This window comes from Zonotrichia leucophrys, chromosome 13 (assembly GCF_028769735.1).
Source record: "Zonotrichia leucophrys gambelii isolate GWCS_2022_RI chromosome 13, RI_Zleu_2.0, whole genome shotgun sequence".
Classification (NCBI taxonomy): domain Eukaryota; kingdom Metazoa; phylum Chordata; class Aves; order Passeriformes; family Passerellidae; genus Zonotrichia; species Zonotrichia leucophrys.
Genome location: NC_088183.1, coordinates 1999804 through 2025742, shown reverse-complemented (window position 1 = coordinate 2025742; position 25939 = coordinate 1999804). Strand labels below are relative to the sequence as shown.

The following is a 25939-nucleotide window of genomic DNA, read 5'->3' as shown; positions in this document are numbered from 1 at the left end:
TCTTTATTTTTTTTTAATTTTCCCTGTGTCACAAGCTGCCCTCGTGGTGCAGTGCCTGTCTGTAGGGGATGGGTGGGTTTCCTGCATCAGGGAGACAACAAAATGATTTCCCTCTTTGTGTTCCTGTGCAGAGGAACACATGGATGGGCTGTGGGAAGGATGTGCTGAGTCCCAGGGCTCTTTCCATGAGCGCTGCATTGAAACCATGGCATGGAGTGGGACTGCAGCTCCGAGGATGTTCAAAGGGAATGCATGCATGCCATCCTTCAATTTCATTAAAGGCCATTAACATTGGAATGACATGGTCACTATTTATAAATCCCTGGAGCAGATGACTTGGTGCAGCTGGCCAGGAGAAAAGGCTCAATGGAAACAGGGACTTTATTTGCATTAATGGTCCTTCCGTGCTGCTCTGGCAGCAGGAGGAGCCTGAGGGCATGGACCATTTCAATGTCAGTGATAATGGCAGGCACAAGTTCTTGTAACTCCTCAACAAATCCCAGTCCTGACTGGAGTAGGAGAGCACCAGAATGAAGCTTTTGGACCAATGTGTTGCTCTGAAAACCTGAGCTGTTTTTGTTCTCTGTGGGGCAGGAGTTGTCTTGGAAGTGAGAAACGAATGGGGAGGAGCTGGGGGCAAGGAGAGCAAGGCAGGTTTTTGATCTGTGAGGAATATTCTGTGATCTCTGCTGTGCAGAGGGACCAGCCAGGGGCAGGATGGGTCTCAGAGAGAGTCATGGGGTGGCCTTGAGCAGCACTCCCTGACACAGGAGCTCTTTGGGGTCTCTTGGGTTGCTCTTAGGCTGGGTCTGTACTCTCACCTTGGACCTATGAAATTAGTAAATTATTTCTGTATGAAATTAGTAAATCTAAGCAGAGCCCAGCCACCCCAGAGAACACGAGGGTTTTGTTCACATCTCTGCTCCTCTCTTCCCATCCTGGGGTCTCCAGCTGTGATCACTCCTCCCAGACCAGTCTTTCCAGCCTCGAGTGTTGCATATTTTAATGCTCTCTTTGCTTTCTGATGCACATTGCCTGTTTCTAGAAAACAACAAAACCAATAAATCACAGAAATAAATGTTTTAATCCCTGACTGACAATCACCAAGCATTTAGATTTGGAAAATATTCAGTCTTCCAACCTAGTGATGATCATTTCCAACCTAGCATTCCTCAGAAACCATTTGTGGAGTTGCTTTAAGAGCCATTAGCTGCTCACTTCTCACTGCTTTTGGTCACCTCCCAAAACTCTGTGATGGACTCAGAGAAGATAAAGTGAGCTGAGCAGACCTCTGCTCTCCCTGAGCTAAGCTCCACTTTCTAAAGAAGGTAACAATTCTGCAGACCCATAATACATCAAGTCAGGGCCAGGGGTTTGCTTTGCTGGTGTAGGAACTCGTGTGTGTCGCACACGCAGCTGATTAGTGAGAGCACAGCCCAAAAATCCCCGCTCAGAGCTGCAGTGAGAGCGCTGGCTGATCATTTCTGACAGGATGTTTTTATCTTGAGCCAGTAGCCAAGAGTTCCAGCGAGTTTTGCAGGATGGGTCCCAAAGCCCTGCCATGGCTGGGCGCTGTGCGGCTTTGGGAGCCACAGGAGCCAGAGCTGGGTGTCGAGCCCTGGAGCAGCCCAGGAGGAGCTGTGCCCTTTCCAGGGCTCCTCATCCATCACCCAGCTGCTTTCATCGCTGGCACTGCAGGGCTTAGGCAGGATTATGGCATGAACCCTGCCTTTCCTCCATCCCGCCCGCTCTGGCTCTCATTAACCAGCTCTAAGAATTTCTTACTCGAGTTGCAGACTCATTGACCCAGATTCTCTAATAATACAGGGAAGAGGAGATTTTTTTTTTTTCCAGTGCTTAATCGCTGGCTTCTGTGTATACTGAGTGCTATTTATATGCAGGAGGACGAAAAGCCTGTAATAAAGATGGGGCCAACTTTGCAGCAAAATTCCTGCGTGCCCAGAGAGAGAGGCACAACAGGAGAGAGGCAGAGGTGAGTGTGGGTGGATGTTCCCATCCTTGCAGACCCAGCAGGAGTTTATTTTTGGGGAGCATCCCTTGTTTTTACAGCCTGATCCACCAGTATTGGTTTAGCTCAGGGCTCCTCACTTTGCTCTGGAAATGCTTCTCCATCCAAGTCAAGCACTGGCTTTCCTTGTGACAAAAGATATTTGATTTCTTCTACCACCAAAAGCAAAGCCAAGGAGAAGAATACAATATTATATATATATATATTCATTATATTATATTATATTATATTATATTATATTATATTATATTATATTATATTATATTATATTATATTATATTATACTATATTACATATAGAATATTACATTATATCATATATATAATTCTAAATTTATATAATTTTACATTTAATTATTATTATATTACATTACATTACATCATATTAGATTATATTAATTCATATAATAAATATAATCTTATATAATAGAATAATATTATATTATTTAATAATTTAATAATATATTAAAGTATTTAATATATAATAATATATACATCTAACAAATATAATTATATATTATACTATAAATATTATACTATATATATTCTATTCTATTCTATTCTATTCTATTCTATTCTATTCTATTCTATTCTATTCTATTCTATTCTATTCTATATATGGGAGAATATTCCTGCCAGGCTCTCCTCAGCTTCTGGGGCTCTTTTAGGTTGTGGAGGATTTGCCATCAGCACTTTCCATCCTCAGAGCAGAGCTTCTGTCATGGTTTATTTTCTGCCCTGAGCCAGCTGGTGCTTCCTGGGAGGGACATGTCACAGTTTCAGCTGCACTCCCCATCTTTTGGTTTCAATTCTGCTGCCATGAGGAGATTTTGGGATAACCAGGAGAGTTAAGGTTTGGTCTTGGCTTTCTTTTCAGGCTACCCAATTTTTTAATGGGATGTGGCTGAGTTTGGTGTGAGCTTCTCACTGCAAGAAAAGGGTTTAAGTTGAAAGGATGAGCTCTGAGGACACACAGGAGGTGGAGCAGCCTGGAAAATACAGGGAGAGGCAGGAGGTGGAACAAGCTGGGAATTACTGCAAGGTCCTGCTGGAGTTGCCTTTGCTGGTTTCAGATAGGATCAGAGCTAAAGGATTTTGACTAATGCTATTGTCAAATACCTCTCTGTTTTCATGGAGTTACATCTAGAATAAATACGACATTAGCTCCTGCCTGTAAAAAAAAAATTGATTTTAGTATTTAAAAAAAAATCCCCCATAAAATGTTTGATTTGAAGCATTAGAGGGTTTTCTTGTGGAGACAAGCACAACTTGATTTTGTGAGCTAAAGTCAATCCCTGTTCTCTGCCAGGGATTTTTCTGAACTGTTCTGCAATGAGAAATGATGTATGTCCATGAGATATGTGCATTGAGAGTTACCTCAGTGCCACAACACAGCTTCTTTTAATGAAAAAGTGACTTTTGTCTGTCTTTCCTCCTCCCCTCCTTCACAAGCATTTCTTCAAAATTTTCACATTTCCTGTAATTCGTCACAGGCTCTTCAGTGTCCCCTTAACACCTCGATTTCTGTGTCACTCTCTTGCAAATGAACCTTTTCTGAATTCTCTGGAAGTTTCTTTCATTACATCAGAACAGGCCTCCAGATTGGTCGTGCAAACCATAGGAATTTACACAGGGGGGTTTATTAATTGAATTTTCCAGTGTTTGAGGCAGCAGGACATTCAGAAATGAGGCAAATTTTTATTTTTTGTTGGATTTGGTAGCCCAGCTTTTCAAATCCGCACCGCTGATCGTGGAATAGGCCACCCCAGTGCTTCCCACAGAGCTCCCTGACACATTCTCTGTATTAAAAAAAAAAAGAAAGAAATGTCTAGACAGCTCACTAAATTTATATGTGAGCAGATTTGTATCTCTTGTCCTCAGAAGATAAGATCGTGTCAGAGCAGAATCCTGTTTGGTGCTGCTGGGGATGTTTGGTATCTGCAGCAACAGCCTCCCCTGCCTCTTCCAGCCTCCCAGTGGCTCCAGCAGTGCAGATGCTGTGCTCATGCCTCAGGTTTGGCTTTTCTGTTTTTCACATTCTGTGCTGCTTTAGTGTTTGGGTCTGGGCTCACATCAGGGGATGGTGAGCTCTGTGCACAGAGCAGGGAGACAAAACAATTCCTGCTCCAGCTGGGCACCAAGGACAAATGACCCAAATCTCAGCCCAGAGCACAAACACCGGGGGCTGGAGAGAGAAAAACAAGGATGGGACTGGATGGGCTAAAGCTGGAATGGGACAATGAACTGCAAGGTGCAAATGGAGTAGAATTGATCAAAGGGAGAGACCTCGTGCCCGGTTGTGCATTTTGGGGCCATTTTGGTTCATCTTGGGTGCAGCCCTGGCTGGGCTCTTGTGCTGCCCAAGGTGCATCCATGGAGGAGATCCTTTGAATAAATCCCTGCTTTATTCTTTAGCTCTGTCCGGTCTCTGCTATAGCTCAGCCTTCCCAAGGCACCAGTGGGTGAGGACTTTGAGATGTGCTTTGACTGGAGCACACTGGGATTGACTGGGATTGTTCCCAATGTTCGCTGTCACGCTGTGAACTCACCCTTGGTGTCCCCACCTCTTGTGGTTTTCCTGTCACAATGCAAACTCCACCTGCCCCTGTCTGCAGACACCCTGTTCAATGTGCAGCAGCAGCAGCAGCCACCTGAGTATCTGCTGGGATAGGAAGAGGTTGAGATAAAGCAGAGCCCATAAAGATAAGCCGTGGGTGTGTTTGGTGGATTCCCTTTCACCGGGCACGAGGCTCCAGAGATGGATTTCAGGCTGCATGCTGCTGCCTCTCAGGAGATTTTCAGCCTTTCTCTGAACCCTTCAGCCTTTTTCTGAAGCTCTCAGTCTTTCTCTGAACCCTTCAGCCTTTCTCTGAACCTCCCAGCCTTTCTCTGACCAAGGGCAGACCATGCTCCCTCAGCATGAGCCATGTCTGCTGCCAGCTGTGGATGGTCCCAGTATTTTTCCCTCTCTGTGTCCACTGCACAGCCCTGTTTTGGCACCAAACTGCTCCTTGGGCTCCTGTGGGTCTTTTGTCATGGGTTTACTTGGGAAAGGCCCTCAGGAGCAGGCTGTGGGAGCCGGGGAATGTCTCTGGTGCAGACCATGGATTTACCGGTGACGCATGAGGACGCAGCGCTCTCCTCCTCCTCCTCCTCCTGTCAGGCTGCTCTCGCTGTAGCTCTGCTCTCCTTCAGCATTATTCCCTTCTCCCCCATTTTAGGGGTATCATTCCTGCCTGGCTTGTCAGGGCAAGTGAAGGCAGGATGGATCTGGCTCGAGGTCACTCCCCAGCTGAGCAGCCTCCTCCATCCCACGCCCCAGGCAGAGCAGCAGCCTCAGACAGGGCTCTGGAGCTGAATTCTGTCTGCTGCTGTCAGTGGGATTACAGTGCCACTGCAAACAAATGGGTGAAAAAAAATGTTTATTTTTAGAACTGGAACCATGATAAATATGTGGAATTTGTCCAGGGTCTGCCTGCTGTACCTTTTTGAAATGCAAAGTGCATGTCTGTTAAAATACCTCTCCAAAGGTCAGCATAACCTCTGGAATGAGTCTGCTGGCCTTTTGGAAAGCAGGTGAAGCTTCAGATGAGAGCACAGGCCCCCAGAACCCAAATCTGCCTCAGTGTCATCTGACACCACAAGGATATGGATGGAAATGCTGCCTTGCCAAAAGGGTTGATCCTTCAGTGAGGAGCCTCAGACCATTCCTCACCCTTCACTTCAGCTTTTCCTTCCACTTTCCTGCCTTTTATGTTTGAGGGATGTGCTGTGAGTGTCTTGTTTGAAACTGGTAAGAGGGGGGATGAAAAATGGAGAACTGGAATAAAAAGAGGGATGGAAGCTCAAGGCATCCCTCAGTGGGTTTGTGTCCCCTGTGGTGATGCAGCCAGGGTCTCAGGGCTCAGGGGTTGAAGTGTTTGAGAACCTCACATTTTTCCATCCTTTTAGCTGTCCATGAGGTGGAGGAATGGTGTTACTCTATTTTGGACAGGGAAGTGAGGCAGAAATAAGAAATTACTTGCTCCCAAGAGTTATAGGAATCTCACAGCTTAAAAAAATTTAAAAAAGAGTTGGCATAGCTCTTCAGTGCCTGTCAGGCACCCTGGGCAGGGTGGCACTTGTGCCACGAGCTTGGCTGTGCCATCCCACTTTGGGGTGGGAATGCACAGCGGGCAGAGGAGAGGCTCTGGAGCAATAGCAGAGGGAATAAACCGAGCCAAACTGTGGAAGCCGAGCTGCAAATTAGGGCAATTGAAAGGCACAATTGAAAGGCACAAACATCCTGTTGAGCTTGGAGTCCCCGTCAGCACCTAATGAGTAAAGCACATGGCCCAGCTCAACCGCAGGCGTGTTTCAGTGGGAAAGCTCTGCCTGCCTGCCTCGGGTGGTGGCAGGCTTTATTCCACAGGCAGGTGTTCATGTGAAGGGGGGACAGCGTTATAAATAAATTATCCCTTCATTTCCGTCCCAGCGTTTCCTATTGTTTAGCCACAATATGCTTTCCTGTTTTTTTTAAACGAAACAAAACAAAACAAACAAAAAGTGCCAGACCCCAGCTCTGAGTCCTCCTCTGGCGGGGTGGACCCAAAGCTGTGTTTGAAGTGGGTGCCAGTGTCCTCACTGTGCTGTCACTCATACTGGTGGCACTGGCACTGCCACCTTGATCCTCTGTGCCCTCTGAGAGGGGCATGAGAAGAACCTGCCTGGGAGCAGTGCCAGGGCATCACATCCCTGGCAGGAGCCTCTTCTTCATCAGGGGGCTGTGGGAGGAAGGCTGGTGCTGCAGTGGGATTGGGAAAGGGGATTTTGGGGATAGCAGAGAGGAGAACAAAACCTGTCTTCCCTCCTTCCTCCTGCTGGCCAATGTGGGGCCATGGCAGGAGGAAGGAAGGAAGACAGATTTTGTTCTCCTCTCTGCTATCCCCAAAATCCCCTTTCCCAATGCCATGGCATTTTCCATTCTTCATGTTGTTGAAAGTGCCATGTGAGGCCATGGCACTTGCACCAACAGGGGGGTTGTTTTTAACCATTTTACAAACAAAAGCAGCTCAGTGGGTTATAAAATGAGGGTTTCTCTGCCCAGCCAGGCAGGGTGTGAGGTGGCACAGAGCCCACCCAGCCCTTTAGGAGCCCCTTGGGATCCATCCCAGCGCTGCTGGACCCAGGTCCCACCTGAAGGGCACAAAGGCTGAGTGAATGCTCATGGAAAAAGGGGTGCTGTGATGGGGGACAAGGCCAGGAGAGGCTCCACCCTGCCCGGTGCTGGCTGGGTCCCTGCCTGGAGCCCCCAGACCCCGCTCCCTTGGCAGCAGCTCTGTTGTCAGGAGTGCTGACAGGCACACACACATGGAGCAGCACCCACATGAGCACGGGTGGGCTGTGCTGGGAGCAGCCATTGCTGCATTTTAGCTCTTCAGCAGGCAGGGAGTGAGATTTCTCCTGGAAATACAGAAAGAAATGTCCCTTTCTGCGGAACCCTGCTGTGCTGGGGGCAGAGGTGCTGTGCTGGGCAGGGGGATTGAGCACCTGGGGAGGATTTTCCCTTCCCCATCTGCTCCAGGGCTCATTTCACAGCCCTAGCATGGAACTGGCACCCTCCCCTCACTGCCTGAGAGCAAGGATGTATATTAATTTCCACTGCTGTTTGACAGGATTAACCATTGCACAGCGACTGTCACGTGCAGGACAAACCAAGAGACAAAACACCTATTGATTGTTATTTATATCTTACTGCAAACAGGAGCTTTTTGCCTTCATAGCCCTTTGACTCCTGCTCCCGGTGCCTGATTTGAAGGGCTAATCCTGTGCTCAGATCTTGCTGCACCCTCTCTTCTCTTTGCCCTGTGCCTTAGTGCAGGTCCCAGCCTCTCACTGCCCTGTCTGCTCTGCTTTTGCTTCCAAAAAGAAGCTGCCACCACTGCAGCCCTCCTGCCAGCTCACCCAGCTGAGCTCCCAGGATCTTCTGGTGGTTTTTTTTCCAACAGACAGAAAAATCCTTCCCTTGTCACAAAGCAAAGCCTGGGGTTGCACGCAGGGAGGGAGCAGCTTGAAGGAAGGGCCTGGCAGGTGGCTGCTAAAGCTTCAAGCATGGCAAAAAGTGTTCAGAATAATTGTGAGCATGTGATGGGGTTTTATATTTAACAGGATGGCTTTGGGCATTCAGGATGTGCTCCATTTTTGCTTAAAACATCTACAAAGCCAGGTGCAGAGACAGGAGGAGAGGTGGAGTGGGTGGGGAATGGGGAGACCAAATTTTCTAAAGCACCATGGTGGTGGTGGGAGCCCAGGACCTGGAGCAAGTCCCCATGTGCTCAGGGATATGCACAAGACATTGTCTCCACCTCAGGAAGCTTCTAGCTAAGGTTTAAGATCCAAATTGAGCTATTTTTCATTTCTGCTTCATGGCTGTGTGAAGCTCACTTTAGGTCCCAAATCTGCTTTTCTTGAAGTCAGTCTCAGAATTGCTATTGACTTTAAATGCTGCAAGATCTCACCCATCAATTCTCCTTCTCCCATCTGTAAAAGGAGGATGGCAGGATTTCTGTGCCATCTGCGGTGCTGTGAAGCTGAAAACAATCATCAGTTATAAAGTGCTTTGAGCTCAAATGGGAGCTTCTGGGTAAAGGCAAGGATGAAATGTTCCTGAATGTGCCAGTTGTATCTGATATCTGAGCCAGGGGCTGGGTTGAAGGTTTGGGAGGAACAGTCTGGTGTTGCAGAGGTGCTCCAGCTGCTGAATGCCTTGGATTATTTGTGCTGGTCAAAAGTTCCTGTTCATCATTACAAAATCAGCTGGTGGCTGCACGTCCCACAAAAATCTCCTAAAACCCATGCTGACCTTGAGCATCTGTGATTTTTAGCAGCCACAATCCTCAGAGCTCCTGTCTCTGGCCACCATGTGAGTTGGAGCAGCACGTGCTCTGCAAGGAGGAAACTTGGAGCTGCAGATGTTGGGCTTTTCTGAGGGCAATAGGAAGCATCTGATGGGAACAAAGGACGTTCCTTCCTCTCCAGCTTTGCAGGGAAGCTGCCTAACCTTGCTTGACACATTTCTGCAGAAAGCTGAGGGGCAAACTGGGACAACAAAGAGCAGATTGTGGCTAAGCATGCTGTGTGAAGGTGAAATATTGAGGGGCTTGGAACACAAGCACTATGAGGAACGACTGAGGGAGCTGGGGGTGTTTAGTTTAGAGAAAAGGAGACTCAGGGGTGACCTTATCACTCTCTGCAGCTCCTGAAAAGTGGCTGTGGTCAGGTGGGGCTGGGCTCTTTCTCCAGGCAGCACTGACACAACCAGAGCACACAGCCTCAAGCTGCACCAAGGGAAATACAGGCTGGATATTAGGAAAAAATTTTTTACAAAAAGGATGATAAAGTTCTGGAATGGCTGCCCGGGGCGGTGGTGGAGTCCCCATCCCTGGGTGTGTTTAACAAAGCCTGGATGTGGCACTGGGGGCCAGGGTTCAGTTGAGGTGTTGAGGCTGGGTTCGACTGGATGATCTTGAAGGTCCCTTCCAACCTGGTCATTCTATGTGATTCTGTGTGAGATTCTGGTTCTGTGAATTCTGTGAGATCCTGTGTGATTCTGTATGATTCTGTGTGTGATTCTATGAGTGATTCTGTGTGATTCTGTGAATTCTGTGAGATCCTGTGAGATCCTGTGACACTCCATCTCTTGCCAGAGCGCTGCAAATCCCATCCAGCTGAACCAATCCTTGCTGACATCTGTCCTTTATCCCGTTGCAGACACGAGCCACCAGGCGCGCTCGGTGTCCAGCCGTCCCTACTACAGCCTGCCCAACAGCAGCAGCCATGAGCGGCGCTCGGTGCTGGCGCTGGCGGAGCCGCCGCGCTTCCACTCGCAGGCCAAGGGCAAGAACGTGCGGCTGGACGCGCACTCGCGCCGCGCCACGCGCAGGAACAGCTTCTGCAACGGCGTCACCTTCACCAACCGGCCCATCCACCTCTACGAGAAGGTGCGCCTCAAGCTGGTGGCCGTGCACCACGGCTGGAGCGGCGCCCTGCGCTTCGGCTTCACCATCCACGACCCCTCGCAGATGAGCTCCGAGGAGATACCAAAGTACGCCTGCCCCGACCTCGTCACCCGGCCCGGCTACTGGGCCAAGGCTCTGCCCGAGAGGTTTGCGGTCAGGGACAATATCTTGGCCTTCTGGGTGGACCGGCACGGCAGAGTCTTCTACAGTATTAACGACGAGGAGCCCATCTTGTTTCACTGTGGTATTAAAGTTTCCGGGCCTCTTTGGGCGCTCATAGACGTCTATGGAATTACCCACGAAGTGCAAATTCTAGGTGAGTGTGTCTTTTTGGCCTCTGGGCTGCTCTTCTGCTTGCTCTTTCTGATGCATGATCTGTGTGAGTGTTTCTATGGGGCACTTAAGAAAATTAATTTGCTGTTGGTTTTGTACCGCCAATTAATCATTTTTCCTCTGCCAGCAGTAGCAATATATTCCAGAGATGGCAGTGATGAAAAGTCCTAAGGCTGCACATTATGGGAAGGGATAAATGGAAATCTTTACCTGTAATTCCACTCAGTTTTCCCTGAGCTGGATGTGCTGCTTTGGCATGGAAAAACATGGAGCAAGGATGTGCTGCTGAGTTGGATGTGCTGCTTTGGCATGAAAAAACATGGAGCAAGGTCCCAAGGATTGAGGAGACAAAAAGGACCAGTTGTGACTTAGTCTGTTCTTTCCCAGCTACCAGTTACGGCCAGTCCATTGGAAAACTATGAGTAATTGCCCAAGAGTCTCCTGGAGCCCTTCCCCAGCCCCTCTCTCTGCTCTTGGCCGTGGTCCCACCCAGGCTGGCAGTTTGAGGGGCTGTGTTGGCACTGTGACCCTTCCCTGGCACAGGGACATCACTCAGAGCCCTGGAATCAGGTGGAGTCTGGCTGGTTTACAGCCTCTTCCTTAGGGAGGGCTGCAAGATGGGATGAATCTGTTCCCATTAGCAAGCCCAGCTGATGGCCATGGAATGATTTTCCTTTTGAGGCTTTTACAGCATTGAAATTTCTAATTAATTCAGCGTTAGATGGAGTGTTTGAACTGGGCTGCACCACAGGGAACACTTTAAAAATCCAAGAGAGTTGCCCTTTGCCGGAGGCTCCTCGGAGCTGATGGAGCTTTAACAGCCCAAGGCAGCTGCACCTGCCCCAGGGGATGGTGCTGCCAGCCTGGCATGGAGCAGGCACCAGGGATGAGCTGTGGAATGGTGAGTCCAGAGGGCAGGCAGCTCCATCACGCATGCTTCTGAACAGTGCCAATTATTTTACAGGCGAGAAGGCCACACATAAGCAACGCTTTTCCCTGTCTGCTGTGCCTCAAATGTGTAATTAAACCTCACCAGCAGCTTGTCCTGTAATTGCAGTTGTGACACACTCCAGCCTCTGGTGCTCGTCACAGAGGAGAAGGAATGTTTGCTGTATTGGCCAAGGCAGCTGCTTCACCAGGGCTCTCCTTTCTCCTCATTAAATTGGAGTTTGAAAAATAAAATGCAGCTTCTTTCTGCTCCCCACCTCAGTCCTGCCTGCAGCATCCAAGAGTTCCCAGTGAAAGACTCAGGCTGAGAGCACCTGTACTCTGCTGGGAGGTTTTCTTTATTAAAATACAAACCCCCCACACTGCCCCAGGAATCAGGGCCATGCTCAGCCACCTGGGGCACCAGGGGACCTGAATTCCTTGCTTGAGGATCTACTTGTCTCTGCCTCATCCTCACAAAATATTGTGAGTTGAGAAAATTGTGAAATCCAGTTCTGAGGCATAAAATGTGTCTTTCAGGATCATGAATCACAGAACGGTTTGGGCTGGAAGGGATTTTGGAGATCATCTCATTCCAACCCCTTACCATGGGCAGGGACATCTTCCACTATCCCAGGCTGTTCCAAGCCCTGTCCAGTCTGGCCTTGGACACTTCTAGGGATGGGACATCCATCATGAAGCTTGGATGTGTCTGACCCCTCTGTGGGAGCATTTCTTGCCACACAAGCTGTGCTGGCTGAGAAGGAGCTGCTCCAGCCATCAGCCCACCCCAGTGGCCTCTCCTTCCTGGGCTTCTGAGTGAGGCAGGTTCTGCTTTGCAGCTGCTGGGTGGATTTGGGTGTTTTTCCTTTTTTTGCCAAAAGCCTGGGGGTTCTGTCCTCCAAGTAGAAAGCAGTGTTGATGCTGGGCTGCTTTACCCTCTCCATCTCTGTGAAGACCAGGAGTAAATCACACATACTCTTAAATTCCACATGCTCTGACTTTGCTCAGTGCATGAAACCTTCCAGAGTGAAGTGTCCAGGCTGCCCCAACAGGGCTGGAGGTAGAAGGGAGAACACTCTCAAACTTTCCCACACCTTTACATCACCCCCAAGCCTGGCCTGGCTCAAGTGGAAACCTGGGAAATTAATTAAGGATCAACATCCTGACTTTCCCTTTGCTGTGAAAAGGGAAAACAACCTTCTGCTGTAAAAGCTTTCTAACACCTGCAGGAAGTAGCTTTTGTGACAAGTTCTCCATTCAAAACCTCTGCAGGGCTGTGAACACCCCTGAGATATGAGGCTTGAAATGACCTCTCTGGGGCACACCTGTGTAAGGCAATGACAAGGAGTGTGGAAAGAATATCCATTCATCCTTGAGTTCCTCACTTGTGCACCTGTCTTGCACAAGACCTTGGGACAACAAAATATTGAGATTTTTTTTTTTTAGAGCTATCAGATCCTTCTGCTCAGAAAGCTGTAGGAGCACACTGGTTTGCAGCTTTTCCCCATTTCCCAGTGCAGGGAGCTCCCAGATCACACAGGTACTTTGGAACACTTGTTTTTCCTGGCTGGTGCCAGATGCAGCCACTCTCTGCCTGCTCCACGCGTGACTCTGCACCAGGGGCTGTTCATTAGTGGTTGACCCGTGGCCGATTTTCCCTTATGGAGTCTGTAGGCTGCAATAACAACTGAAAGCATAAAAGCAGGCAGTTTTCTCTTGACTAAAGCCTCTGTGCCTGGGTTTCTCTCACAGACAGCATGTTTGCAGAGACCATGACCACCGCCCGGCTCAGCACCGCCCGGCTCAGCACCTGCCTTCCCCAGAGCAACCACGACTCGGCCAACTTCAACAACAACGAGCTCGAGAACAACCAAGTGGTGGCCAAAATTGCAAACCTGAACCTAAGCCGGGTGCCAGGGCTTGGGACTGACAACCACATCATCCCCTGCTGCCCCGGCCGGCGGCAGCACGCGCAGGGAGTCCCGGCCTTCCTGGACACCGACCTGCGCTTCCACCCCACCCGCGGCCCCGACATCACCTTCTCCCAGGACAGGATGGTGGCCTGCACCAACTGGCAGGAGAGCAATAGGACTTTGGTGTTTTCTGACCGGCCTTTGCACATCGGGGAGAGCCTCTTTGTGGAAGTTGGACACCTGGGGCTGCCCTACTACGGGGCCCTCTCGTTCGGCATCACCTCGTGTGATCCGAGCACTTTGCGGACAAACGAGCTCCCGGCGGATCCGGATTTTCTGCTGGACCGTAAGGAGTACTGGGTGGTTTACAGGGCCTTCCCAGTGCTCAACAGTGGTGACATCCTCAGCTTCATGGTCCTGCCCAACGGGGAGGTGCACCACGGGGTCAACGGGGCCAGCCGGGGCATGCTCATGTGCGTGGACACCTCACAGTCCCTCTGGGTGTTTTTTACCATCCACGGTGTGATCAACCAGCTCAAAATCCTGGGTAAGTGCAGCCAACAGAGCACCTGGCTGGGGAAGGTTGCTGGGCCAGAAGCAGAGCTCTGGGTTTGCACTCAGTGTTCACTGGTGTGAGGATGCAGCTCCTTGTGTTGGCAAACAAGAGTGACAAAGCATGGTGCCTGTCACAGAGATGTGTGCAGCCTCTGTGATTCCCCCAGGAAAGAATGAGGCTTGAGAGATAAAACAAGCTGCAGGCAGAGAGGCAGGGATGGCTGTGGGGGGCAGCTGTTTTTCAGTGGGTTTGTTTTTGAAGGGATTCTTTATAAATAGGAATGGTTGTGGGGGGCAGCCATTTTTCAGTAGGTTTGTTTTTAGAAGGGATTCTTTATAAACAGGGGTAGTTGTGGGGGAAACAGTGTTTTTCAGTGGGTTTGTTTATAGAAGGGATTCTTTATAAACTCCCTATTCCAGCCCACAGGTATTAAACTTCTGCCTTGGTAAGGATGGTGATTTTTATGGGCACAGCTCTGGTTTAAGCACGGGCAGTAATTGCTCCTGAAGCACTGCCACAGCTCAGGGATCAGCTGGCATTTCTGATCCATTGCTGGTGACCGGTTCCAGCCTTTCTCCTCTCCTTCTGTTAAGGAATCAATCAGAATAGCAGATGTTAATGCCTTTGTAAAGCAGGTTTTCTTCATCCAAAGCAATGGCTTTTCCCAGATGACAGTGTGACGACCACAGCTGGAGCCCACTGCTGCTGGGGAGAGTGGGACTGTGGGGAAGTGGAAAGGCAAATATTGCATAACCTGGTGCTTGCTTCTCTGAAGCTGAACAGGCATCATACAAAGGCATAGCGAGGTCCAGACCCTGGGCTCCCATCCAGAATCTCGCCCTGTGTCGTTACCAAGGGGCAGCATTAGCTCAGCAGCTGGACTTGCCCTGAAGTCGCTGTGCAGGGGGGTGGGGGCAGCTCAGCAGGCTGAGGGCTTTGGCCAGGTTTGGGGGGTCCCTCTGTGGGCTCAGCTCTCTCCTGTGTTCCCAGGCACGGTGCAGTCCAGCCCAGGGACGGTGTCTCCCTCAGGATCTCCTGGTGGCTCCCAGTACGACAGCGACTCAGACATGGCCTTCAGCGTCAACAGGTCCTCATCGGCCTCCGAGTCCTCGCTGGGTAAGGACAGCCAGCCCTCAGCCATGGGGGGTACCCTTCCTGCCAGGCCAGCAAGGAATGGAAAGGTTTCATGGCCTGGAGAAGGGCTGTGCATTGGTTGTATCAGCCCCAGTGTGGCAGCAGGAGCAGGGCAGGGACTGTCCCGTGTGCTGGCATTGCTGCACCTCGAACCTTGTGTCCAGTTCTGGGCCACTCGAGATGAGAAAGACATGGAGGGGCTGGAGTGTGTCCAGGGAAGGGAATGGAGCTGGGAAAGGGGCTCAGCCTGGAGAAAAGGAGGCTCAGGGGGACCCTTCTGGCTCTGAACAACTCCCTGACAGGAGGGGACAGCCAGGGAGGTTGGGCTGTGCTGCCAGGGAACAGGACAGGATGGCAGGAAACAGCATCTAGTTGCACGAGGAGTGATTTAATTTAAATATAAGTAATAATCTCTTTATGAAAAGGGTGGTCAGGTATTTGAACAAGCAGCCCAGGGAAGTGGTAGAATCACCATCCCTACAAGTGTTCCAAAAATGTGTGGATGTGGCACCTGCCCCATGTGTAGAAACAGGATAACTGGCTCTGCCCAGAGCTGTGACTGCTGCAGGTTGGAATACACTGGGCTTCATTTGGCCAAAGAACCAGGCAATGACTAAGGACAGCCTTAAAACCTGCCTTAAGTGTGAATGAGCCTGAGGCGGGTTCTCTGTCGATAACCCCACACTAACTTCATTCTTTGCCCTCCATTTCCTCCTCCCATTCGTCATCATAGGCCTGACACTCGTCCATCTCACCTTCCTCACAAAACAGGCTCAAATAACCCACTAGGCATTCTAGGATTTGTATAATACTTTCCCTACTCATCTCCCTAGCTCAATTCTCCCCCAACCTCTTAGGTGATCCAGAAAACTTCACACAGTGTCAGCTTTGCCCCATCCCAGCTGACCAAACAACCTCATTCCCTCTTTTCTCTTGCAGTGACTGCCCCCAGCTCCCCTTTGAGCCCCCCCATCTCTCCTGTCTTCTCCCCTCCGGAGCCATCGAGCAGCAAGAACGGGGAGTGCACCGTGTGCTTTGACAGCGAGGTGGACACGGTGATCTACACCTGCGGACACATGTGCCTCTGCAACACCTGTGGTCTTAAGCTGAAGAAGCAGCTCAACGCCTGCTGCCCCATTTGCCGACGGGTCATCAAAGATGTGATTAAAATTTACCGTCCGTAGGGGCTGCGGGAAGGGGGAACGCCGCTAGCAACCCACGCCTTTCCGTCCCTGCTTCTGGGTTATCGTGCTGGTCAGTCGTTATCCAGTGGCTCTGTTATCTGTGTTTCCTTATTTGACTGCTAGGGCACAATTCAGGGAGCAAAGCTGAGGATCGTGTGGGGCCCGGGACCCCAGCCAGCTGCAAATGAGAAATTTCCCCTGCAAAGGCTCTTTTTTCTCTCCTCCCGCTGCGGGGGAGGCTCGCTGTGCTGGGGGGTTGTCACTTGGGCAGTGCCAGGTGCCACTGGGCAGTGCCAGGTGCCACTGGGCTTCCCGACCCTAAAACCCCACAGCTCTGGGCTGCTGCCAGGGGCTTGTGCTGTGGTGGAGTGAAAATGGGATAAAGCCCAGCAGGAGGGTTCAAAGTGGACAGAAATGATCTGGAAATGTCATGTAAGGAGAACCAGCTCAGGCCAAATAGTGGCACAGCCAGGTTGTCACTTATTGGGGTTCTGTCCCCATGAACAGGCTCATGGGGACATGGAGGAGCTGGTCTGGGCTTTTTAAAGCAGATTTTTCTTTCTGGGGCAGAACAGGGACTTCTGGCCATGGAGGCTGAGAGCCATGGGGTAGCAGTGAGGAGCATGAGCCCACACAGAGCCCCTGCAGTGACGGAGCTGCAGGGAGCTGTGAGGGGCAGCTCGGGCACAGCCCTGCTGCCTTCTGAAGCCATAAATGCAGCCTGTGGGTGGCAGGGGTGTGTGGATGGGCACACTGCAGTGGTGGCTTTGTCACCTGCAGGCACACACCCCTGCACTTTGCTCTGCCCTCCTGGAGGTGGCACAGCTGCTGTGTCACCTGTCCTGACTGTCACCTGTGCTAGACCTTCCCCTGCAGCCAGTGCCATGGCAGGGCTCAGCCTTCCTCCCACCCCACCACGGGGATTTTTTGGAGGCTTTGGTGAGAAATTAATTTCTGACCCAGTCCCATCAGGCTCACCTTTATTTCTGGGGACTGTATTTGCTGATTTTACCTGTTCTTTCTTTCCCAGCACAGCTCCCAGCTGCCTGCACGCTGGGTCTCAACTGTACCTGAGACCTTGCTGAGAAAAACAGGGACTATCTCACTTGGCTTTACTGAGGAGGAAAGAAAAAGGCTCAGGCTGAATTAGATGGTGGGAACTCAAAGGTAAATGGGTATTTGGTGTAATGTCAGCTGCAGGCAGCACCTGATTATTCAGTACCAGGGCTGGTGTGAGGAGCTCAGCATCCTCCTCCCTGCTGCTCCAGTCTCTGTCCTTTGCCCATTGCACAGCCCCTATCCTGTCCTTCAGCCCCAGCCTGGCCAGTTTCCAGCTGCTTCGGGCTCATAAAGAGGGAAAATGATGGAAATGGGAGGATGAGAGGAGCGGTGTCCCTGCAGCTCTGTGACTGTGTGCTACCAAGTGCACAAGAACAGCTTTTCAGAAAGGTGCAATTACCATTTTAGTCTGGAAAAGGGAAAAAATGGAATAATAACTCCTGTACATTTTAGAGCTTCTGGGCACAGAGGGAGCCTGAGGGATGTCTGGCTGTTCCCTCTCTCCTCCAAGGCTGTGGGTGCCTGGTGCTGCTGCCCACGTGGGGGGCTTGGCTGTGCCAGAAGAGCTGGGTTTGGCTACTGGCCTGTGCCAGCCCTGTGCCAGCCCTGCCATCCTCCTCCTGCAGTGGGCTGTGCTCACAGGACACCCAGAAACCTTTTGCTTTTTCCTTGGAGTGCTGATGAACATTTTTATTGAGTGTATCAGGAGAGGCTGTTGTGACCTCTCAGCCATGGCCCTGCACGAGGGCCCAACAGCTTTGCAGAGCCCTTTTTGGAGACCTTTTTGGTGCCACTGGCTGTGCCACCACCCTCAGCAGAGCCACTGCACCTTTCACTCCCACCTTCCTTGAGGAGGAGCCAGGGCACATTCCCTGCACCTGGAGCTGTTCTGGACCTCCCAGCTGTCCTCCACCCCAGGGAGCACAGGCTGTGCACTCCCACGGATGTCCCAGCCCCAGGCTGGCAGATCCAGGTCCAGCTGTGGGCAGTGGGCACAGCAGTGCCAGGTGTGTCAGCCCCTACCTGGGCACTGCCAGCCGTGGGAAGCCTTTCCCTGGGGAGGAATTGGAATGCCCGGCCTGGAGCAGGGCTGGGCCATGCCCAGGGTGCTGTCCCAGCTCCAGGGGTGCCCTTGGTGCTCCAGGGAGCAGAACCCCCTTGCTCGGTGCCACCTCAGGGCCTCCAGCAGCAGGGTGGGTGCAGCCTGGCTGGGGTTGTTTTGGTGTAGCTCTGTTTTGTATTTTTAAGCCAGCAAGGAGAAACACCGAATCCACCCCAGGAGCTGTTCAGGACACTTTGCAGAGGCTGAATTTTTGCTGTAGCAGCCAAAATCAGTTTGTAAGAAGGGGCAGCACCCAGTGAGGCCAGCAAGGAACCAAGAGGGATGGGAGAGCAGTGGACCTGTGGCCCTGCCTATCCAAGAGCAACAGGAATTTTCCAAAATAGGCCTCAAAAAAAAGAAAAAAAAAAAAAAGAAAAAAAATTCCAGGAAAAAGTAGCCTCTTACAGATTTCATTGTTAGTATTCGTATTGCTATTTTTTTTAAACAGTCCAATGATATATGATTTGTACAGAAGATCTGTTTGTGCCTTATAAGGGTGTCTGTGCACTTTTTATCCTTTTTAAAGCAACTTTTAAAAAGAAAAAAAAAAAAGATAGGGGGAGAAAACCTACACAGATCAATGGTAGTTTTATAGAATTTTGTGTTCACTGAGAATCCTGCTTTATATATATATATATATATGTATATACATATACATATATATATATATAGGAGTGAAAAAGTGTTTATTTCCATGGATTTTCCCCTCCTCTCCTCCTTAACCTTTGTTTGAAATTTTAAGGAAAAAAGGAAGAAAGGAAAGAGATGGGGGAACTCTTTTACCTCTCCCCCTTTCTGAGGCAGTTCCTCTCTTGTCGTTACCTTTATGATTCAATACTGTGACCTGTATTATCTTGTTGAAGCTGAATCAGATTTTGGACCTCTGTATTAGGCTTTTCAAGCAAAATTTTGGGGGGCCTGGGGAGGGAGGGCATCGCACGAGGGAGGGAGCTGCACCTCTACATGTCAGTGCTCTATAGTGTTCAGTGCTGTGTGTTTTCCTTTTGTCCATTTACCTGTTTTCCATGAATATAATTTTGACTTGTTTATGAAACAAATAAACCTTTGGCTTGTACAGAGTGCTCTGGAGTGCTTCAAAGATACTTTGAGATGAGGGGGTGAGACAGACTTGATTTGCAAAGTGAGGAAAGACTGATCCAGAGGCTTCCAAAGTAATAAAAAAAGACATTTTACAAACCTTTCCTGAGCTTTGCTTTGCCCCTAGGAGTCACTGCCCAGTGTCTGCTCACTCCTTCAATGGGCTGGGAGGCTTTGCTGGCTCATTTAACCCTGCAAATCCTTGGAAGTTTTTGGGACAAGGGTGTATTGCAGGAGTACAGAGGTGGAAGAGTTTGGTGGCCCTCACAAAGAACCCCAAATTTCTCATCCAGTCTCCAGCCTGGCCCCCTCCTGTGCCCTGCTGGGGTTGTGGCAGCCAAGGTGATACAGACACAGCAGGAAGGTTGATTTTCATTTTTTTCCTTTTCTCCTTTTTCCTTTTCCATTTCTTGTTTCCTTCCCCTTTTCCTCTTCCTTTTCCTTTCCTGCTTCCGTTTCTTCTTTCCTTTTCCTGTTTCCTTTTCCTCTAGCCTTTTCCTTTTCCTTTACCTGTTTCCTTTCCCCTTTTCTATTTCCCCTTTTCCTCTTCCCTTTTCCTGTTTCCTTTTCCCTTTCCTTTTTTTCCTTCATGTGCCTCCTTCTCTCTCTGCATTTCTCCAAAATCACTGAACTCTGCTGGTTGGAGCTCCCAGTAAAAACTCCCACACTCCACTGCCCCATTTGGTGGGATATAAAGTCTGGGCACCAAGGAAGACACAAGGAGCTGTCAAGGTCCCCATGAGCCTCCCTACCACATCTGACAGGATGAACAGACAGACAGACAGACCCCAAACCAGCCCTGAACATAAGAGCAGCACCCCAGAATTCCACCAGCCATACACACGGGTTCACCAGGGTGCTTGAAACCAGTCAAGCAGTTTATTTTTGTTTCTTAAAAAAAAAAAAAAAGAAAACAAAAGGAAAAAAAAAAATCAACCCCAAACCCAGCAAATAAAAATAAAAAAATCCATCCCTTAAAGGTGAAGGTATAGACAGGGCATGGACACAGCTACATCTACCTTCTGCTGCCCCCCACCCACCCACAGTAATGGAGATTTATACACATTACATACTATAGAGACACATGGACAGACAAATGGGCTTTGGGAGCCTGGCAGGGGCTGGGCACTGCAGGGCTGATGCCCACCCAGGACGTGCCCAGCCTGGCCTGTCCCCAAATCCCAGCCCCTGGGCCCCCAGCCTTGGCACAGCCCCTGCACTCAGGGCTGCTCTGGGTGGCTGGGCTGTGCCTGGAGGGGGGCTGCCCCCCAGTTTGGGGTGCTTTTGGCCATCCTCCTCCTCCTCACGAGGTAGGCAGGGAGGCCCAGGGAGGAGAGGCAGCCTGGCTTGGGGCACAGGTGGCTGCAGGAGCACAAACCAGAGGGGGGACAAAGCCCTGGCAGCCCAGTGGCTCCTGGCACCTTCCCCACAGCCCCTGGGCAGGCAGGAGGGTGGAAAAGGGGTAAGGCTGCAGGTGTGGGCACCTCCTGAGGGGAATCCCACCGGGCACTCCCTCCTGGAAGCTCTTTGGGAAGAAGGGAGAGCTCCTGCCCCATGCTCAGTGAGCCAATACAGTACTTGTGTCAGGAAAACGGAGCACGACCAGTTCTGAGGCTCAGGCTGGGAGGGGAGAGGGAACAGCCCTCCTCCAGAGATGAGACCACACAAATAGCACAGCCCTCTCTGAGGAGAGCCAGGGCACAGAGGTCTCTGAGACAGAGCTGAGATGAAAAGGCCATTCAGCAAAGGCAGAGCAAGGACACGGTGCCTGGGAAAAGGACACACTGCCCTTCCACCCCGTGTCAAGAGCAGGGATACAGGTCCAGCCCTTCCCACATACTGTGGGAGCTGCATTTGGCTGTGGAGCAGCTCTGCTTTAACTCATCCTGTCCCCACTCCTTTCCAAAGCAGAAAGGATTGAGTTGGAGCCAGGCAGAGCTGTCCCAACCCACCAGGAGCAGCACATCAACACCTCCCAGCGTGCCAGCAAGGAGCTTTGTTATTGCACTGCCTTGCAAATGCAGAGCTTCTGCCAGCTCAGGTGAGTCAGCCCATCAGGGGCTGATGTGCCACCAGAGGAAACCGCAGGTGGGAGGGAGAGGAATCAGCCACACACCGGGGTGAGTGAATTCCCATCACCAAAAATGAATTCTGGGGCTTCTGGATATGAGGATGGTCAGATTTCCCTATCAGATCAACCTGCCCCATTGCCCTCCCAGAATGACCACTGTTTTTTCTGTATGCAAACAGAGGGGTCTTCACATTCCCAGGGTGGAAAATATGGACAGAAAAGGAAGTGAGCATCTGAGGGAGTGGAGAGCGCTCCTTCAATTCAGCCAGCCTCAAATTAGAGGGAAAATTGTCATTATTTTCAGCAGCAAAACAATGTGGCTGCATTGCTCACACTTGCAATTAGACCAGAGAGGGCAACAGCGCTTGGTCAACACCAAAGCTGACCCTGCCTTGGCAGGGATGCTGGACTGGATGATCTCCAGAGGTCCCTTCCAGCCCCAACAATTCAGTGACTCTGTGAAACCCACAGACATCCGGGTTTAAAGCTCTTCTGGAGAGAAATGTGGCCCTGAAGCTGCAAATAGCCAAGGACAGAAAGGAAGAAAGCAGCACTGGGGAACAACAGCTCATCCTCCTGCTGGGATAAGCAGCACTGAGGGCAAGGCAGGAATGTCAGCATGGAGAAAGCCCAGGCTCTGCTTGCCCAGCAGCCCCTCCAAGCCAACCTGGCCCACAGGGTGAAATGCAAGAACCTGGAGGGGTGACAAACAAGGCAGGCAGCCCCTGAGCACCAGACACACCTCAGAACTGGTGGTGATGAGGAGCTGAGCTCCCACATTGTGGATTGCACTTGATAAATCAGCACCGAGGGAAGGACCCAGCTCCCGCCAGCCCGGGGAGCTCAGTGGGTCCTGGAAGGGGTGGTCCCCGCCTAGTCCAACAGGCAGGGCAGTCTGTGTGGGGAGGAGAGCAAAGCATTCCCTTTTCCAGGGGTTTTGGGGTCGTTCTGGTCCTCTGTGCCTTGCATAGAATTCCTCAGCTCCGGAAGCAAAACCCCTCTGATGTTTGGTTGCAGTACTGCAGGGGAGAAGCCTGAGAGCTGTCCTGGAGCAGCATAGCAGGACCTGGTAAATGAGGGGGTATTTTTCCCTATTTTTTTCCATCAGGAGGATGTTGAAGTTAACACTTGTCATTGTAGAGCAGGGAAGGACCAAGGGATGATCCCCGTGCAGGGAGAGCATGGCACAGCCCTTAACCAGAGACAGAGCTACAGGAACATGTTCTCAGCAATCATTTCATCCTTTTTGCCACATTCCTCATGGTTCTGCTACAGACCTGGACTAAGCAACATGACTGCAACTCTTGGCTGTGATCCTGAGCTTCAGGGAAAGGCAAATCCTTCTGTGATTTCCTGCAATGGTACCATTCCACTTGGCTGCTGCTGGATTTCTCTCCAGTTCACCACAGAGGTGGCAAAATGTCAGTCAAGGTCCATCTCCCCAGCACAGAGAACCACGGGAGCCAAGTCCTTTGGGGAATGTGAGGAGGAGGATGGGTACAGGGAGCACAGGGGTGAGGAGGGGAGGCTGAGCTGCTTCCTCCAGCTGCTGCCAAGGGGCTCCAGCTGGGAGGCGTGGGATCTCCAATTATTATCTTCTCTTTTAAAGCCAGCCTTACAGAAAACTATAAATTAATCTGCTCATTAAATACTCAGGTGAGAGATCAGGGAGCCTCCAGCCATGGAGCAGCTACGGCTTCTTCCGCAGGTAGTTGGAAGGGATCCAGCCCTCCCAGCACGGCCCCCCAGCCAGGACCCTGCAGAACCACCAGCCACTGCTGTTCTTCTCACGAACTTCAAACAAAGTCCCTTCTCTGAAGCTGTTGGTCTCCTCGTCACCTTCAAAATCCGCCACTGCCACGTACAGAGCTTCCCTGGAGACGTCGGGCCCGGACATGGCGGCTGAGGGCCTCTCCCTGGCCTCCCCTCTCTCCACGGGTTTGGAGATGACCTTTGGGTTTATTCTGGCTTTGGCTTCGTCCTGCATGCAGGCAGCGAGGAAGGGCTTGGCTTTGGGAGGGACCAGCATGGGCCTGCCTGGCACTGCTGAGGGCCGGGCCTCGGGAGCCTCCCGTGAGGGGGCCCTGGGCTCGGTGGGCATCGCTGCAGGAGCCCCCATCTTCTTGGGAGGGGGAGGCCTGCGAGGGGGCACCACGGGGCGCTGAGGGGCATCCCGGGCACAGGGGGGGCTGGCTGGGCCCAGGGAAGGTTTGGGCAGTGCCTCTTTGGGGGCAATGTCCAGCTTGGGAAGAGCTTTGCTCTCCGTGCCCGGCCGCTCTGGAAAGCGCCCACAAGGCTCTGAGGAGAGCATGGCATTGCTGAAGGAGCTTTCCCCAGCAGCAGGGTCCTGCTCTGAGGGCTTCTCTGGGCACTTGGCAGGTCTCAGCTTGCTCCGCAGGCTGCAAATGTCCAGTCTGTCATCGGCTGGGGGTGGCTCAGGCCGGGGGGACGCGGCGGGTTTGGGCCTGATCTGAGGTCTTGACTTTAAGAAGGGGTTCTGGGTGATGGGCTCAGGTTTGTCCTCCACGGGCTCAGCTTTTGGCTTGGTTGGCTTGACAATGGGCCGGAGGTTTGGCTTCTTCACCTCCTTGGCCGACACCTTGTGTCCACACTCCAGCCCCATTTCGTTCTTCAGCTGGAAGAGTTTGGCCTTCTCCGCTTTGAGCTCTGGCTTCTTGCTGTCCTTCGGGGCTGCCGACTGCTTGGGTGGGATCATGGGCAAGATCATGCCTGGGGGCTTGGGGGGAGGCCTCTGCCTCTCTAGTAACTCTCCTTCTGATTTGATGATGGACTCCTTCCTGGGTGGGAGGCTGGGCTTCTCCTCCATGTCGCGGTCAGAGATCTCCTCGTAGCCCCCGGCGAAGGCCAGGTCCCCGCTGTCAGGAGCCTCCTTCCCCTTCCAGTCCTTGCCCCACCTCCCAGTGCAGTCCATGCCGTTGGGAGGAGCCTCTGGCAGGGGTCGGCAGGGCCCTGTCACCTCCTCGCTGGCGCTGCTGCCATCGGTGTCACCGAGCCGCAGCTGCGCCATCTCGTTGGGAAGGGGAGCCAGGAAATTGGGCCTGGAGGCATTGCTGGTTTTCTTGTACTTGTCAATGAAGGTGGCAGGGGCCCAGCCCTCCTTCTCCTCGATCTGGATGTACCACCAGCCACTCAGGTTCTTTTCAATAACCTGCCAGGGGGAAAGGAGACCTCAGAAATACCGCTCTGCACTCAGGGGTCGCAGAAATGATGGCAGGGTGACACATGGCCTTGTGCTGCTCCAGCCAAAAGCCATGGAATCCCATCCTAAGGGGAGGGACAGCTGGTCCTGGCTGCCAGGGAAGGAGGAGGGCTGAGGAAGAGCTGCTGAGCTGTCTCTGTCCCTCCCGGAGCGGGATGCTGGGTGCTGGCCACAGCGTGGCACTGTTGGAGCAATGAAGCAGCAGCAGCAGCAGCAGCGATCCCGTGTGGATCCCACCCTGCCCAGCCTGTCTGCAGCTCCAGGAGTGGAGCTGGGGCCTGGCAGGGGCTGAGTGGGGCAGCCCTGAAGGAAAAATCCTCTTAGAGAGGCGTAAGTCACATCCGCACACAGAGAAAGCAAAATCCCATCTGCAGGAGGGGTTCTGCCAGCAAAGAGGGTGTTCCAGGAACTTGGAAGGGCTTTTAACTTTACACCTGGCCTAACTAAGAGGAAAAACTCCCATCTCCAATGCCATTTGTGGTGTGGGTTTATTTTCCATTTGCTCAAACAGAGAACTCACACTTGGGGGACAGGAGGCCACCAAGAATGGTGTGGGGCCAGAGTCTCCTGAGCTCCTACAGGTTTTTATCCCACTTTCAGAGTCTTGAGTGTTAACAGAGACAAAACCTTGCCTGCTTTGCACCCAGAGCACCATGGGGAGCAGATCTCCCTGGCCTGGAAGGGGAGCCCTGCACAAAAGGTGCCAGGGCAATGGGAGCCAGGAGCACTGTCCTGAAGTGACAGTGACAGGGTGTGAAGGGAAGGTGACACCCTTACCTCTACTTTCATCCCTGCCTGGAAGCTGATGCCATCAGGGATGGTGGTCTGGAAGTCAGCAATGGTGTAATATTCCTCTTCCACTTGAGGGGGGACAGGAGGCTTGGGCAGGTTCAGACCACGGGGCTGGGACAGGAAAACAGAAAAGCCATCAGCGTGTTTGTAGAGCAGGTGTGACACCACACCCAGGCACGGGGACATGATCCCAACCAGCCACCAGAGCTCCTTGCAGTGCTCCTCTCCCTCCCCCTGTGCCACTGCTGCCCTCCCACACCAGCTGGCACTTACTATGGTGAGGTCTCGGCGAGGAGGTGGCCTCTGCCTCATCTTTGGGGACTCTGTGGAGGAAGAATTCCAGATGCTGTTGAGTTTCTGGCTTTTGAGCATGTGTTCATGACAGACAAGAGAGAGACAGAACAGAAAGGCAAGGACTAAACCTCCCATTGCCCTGGCACCTTTCAGGTTCCAGGAAAGGAACCTGAAGGAGGAACCCACCAGCCCGGAACCCAAAGTTCAGAACCAATCAGCCCAGAATCC

At 51.6% G+C, this 25939-nt stretch overlaps 2 protein-coding genes across 7 annotated transcripts in view; one reads left to right on the top strand and one right to left on the bottom strand.

Annotated features, from left to right (window-relative positions):
• The window catches only part of NEURL1B (neuralized E3 ubiquitin protein ligase 1B), a 121897-nt gene extending 102564 nt beyond the window's left edge, over positions 1 to 19333 (top strand). For both annotated transcript variants that reach the window (XM_064724996.1, XM_064724997.1), the window contains exons 2-5: positions 9778 to 10341; positions 13041 to 13748; positions 14748 to 14873; positions 15831 to 19333. In XM_064724996.1, the coding sequence (XP_064581066.1) occupies positions 9778 to 10341; positions 13041 to 13748; positions 14748 to 14873; positions 15831 to 16075 (1643 nt within the window). In that variant the 3' untranslated portion in view covers positions 16076 to 19333. The remainder of the gene's footprint in view (positions 1 to 9777; positions 10342 to 13040; positions 13749 to 14747; positions 14874 to 15830) is intronic.
• Positions 19334 to 20276: 943 nt separating this feature from the next.
• Positions 20277 to 25939, bottom strand: part of SH3PXD2B (SH3 and PX domains 2B) — a 61736-nt gene continuing 56073 nt past the window's right edge. For all 5 annotated transcript variants that reach the window (XM_064724966.1, XM_064724969.1, XM_064724967.1 and 2 more), the window contains 3 exons: positions 25691 to 25740; positions 25403 to 25528; positions 20277 to 24574 (listed from right to left, as the gene is read on the bottom strand). In XM_064724966.1, the coding sequence (XP_064581036.1) occupies positions 23096 to 24574; positions 25403 to 25528; positions 25691 to 25740 (1655 nt within the window). In that variant the 3' untranslated portion in view covers positions 20277 to 23095. The remainder of the gene's footprint in view (positions 24575 to 25402; positions 25529 to 25690; positions 25741 to 25939) is intronic.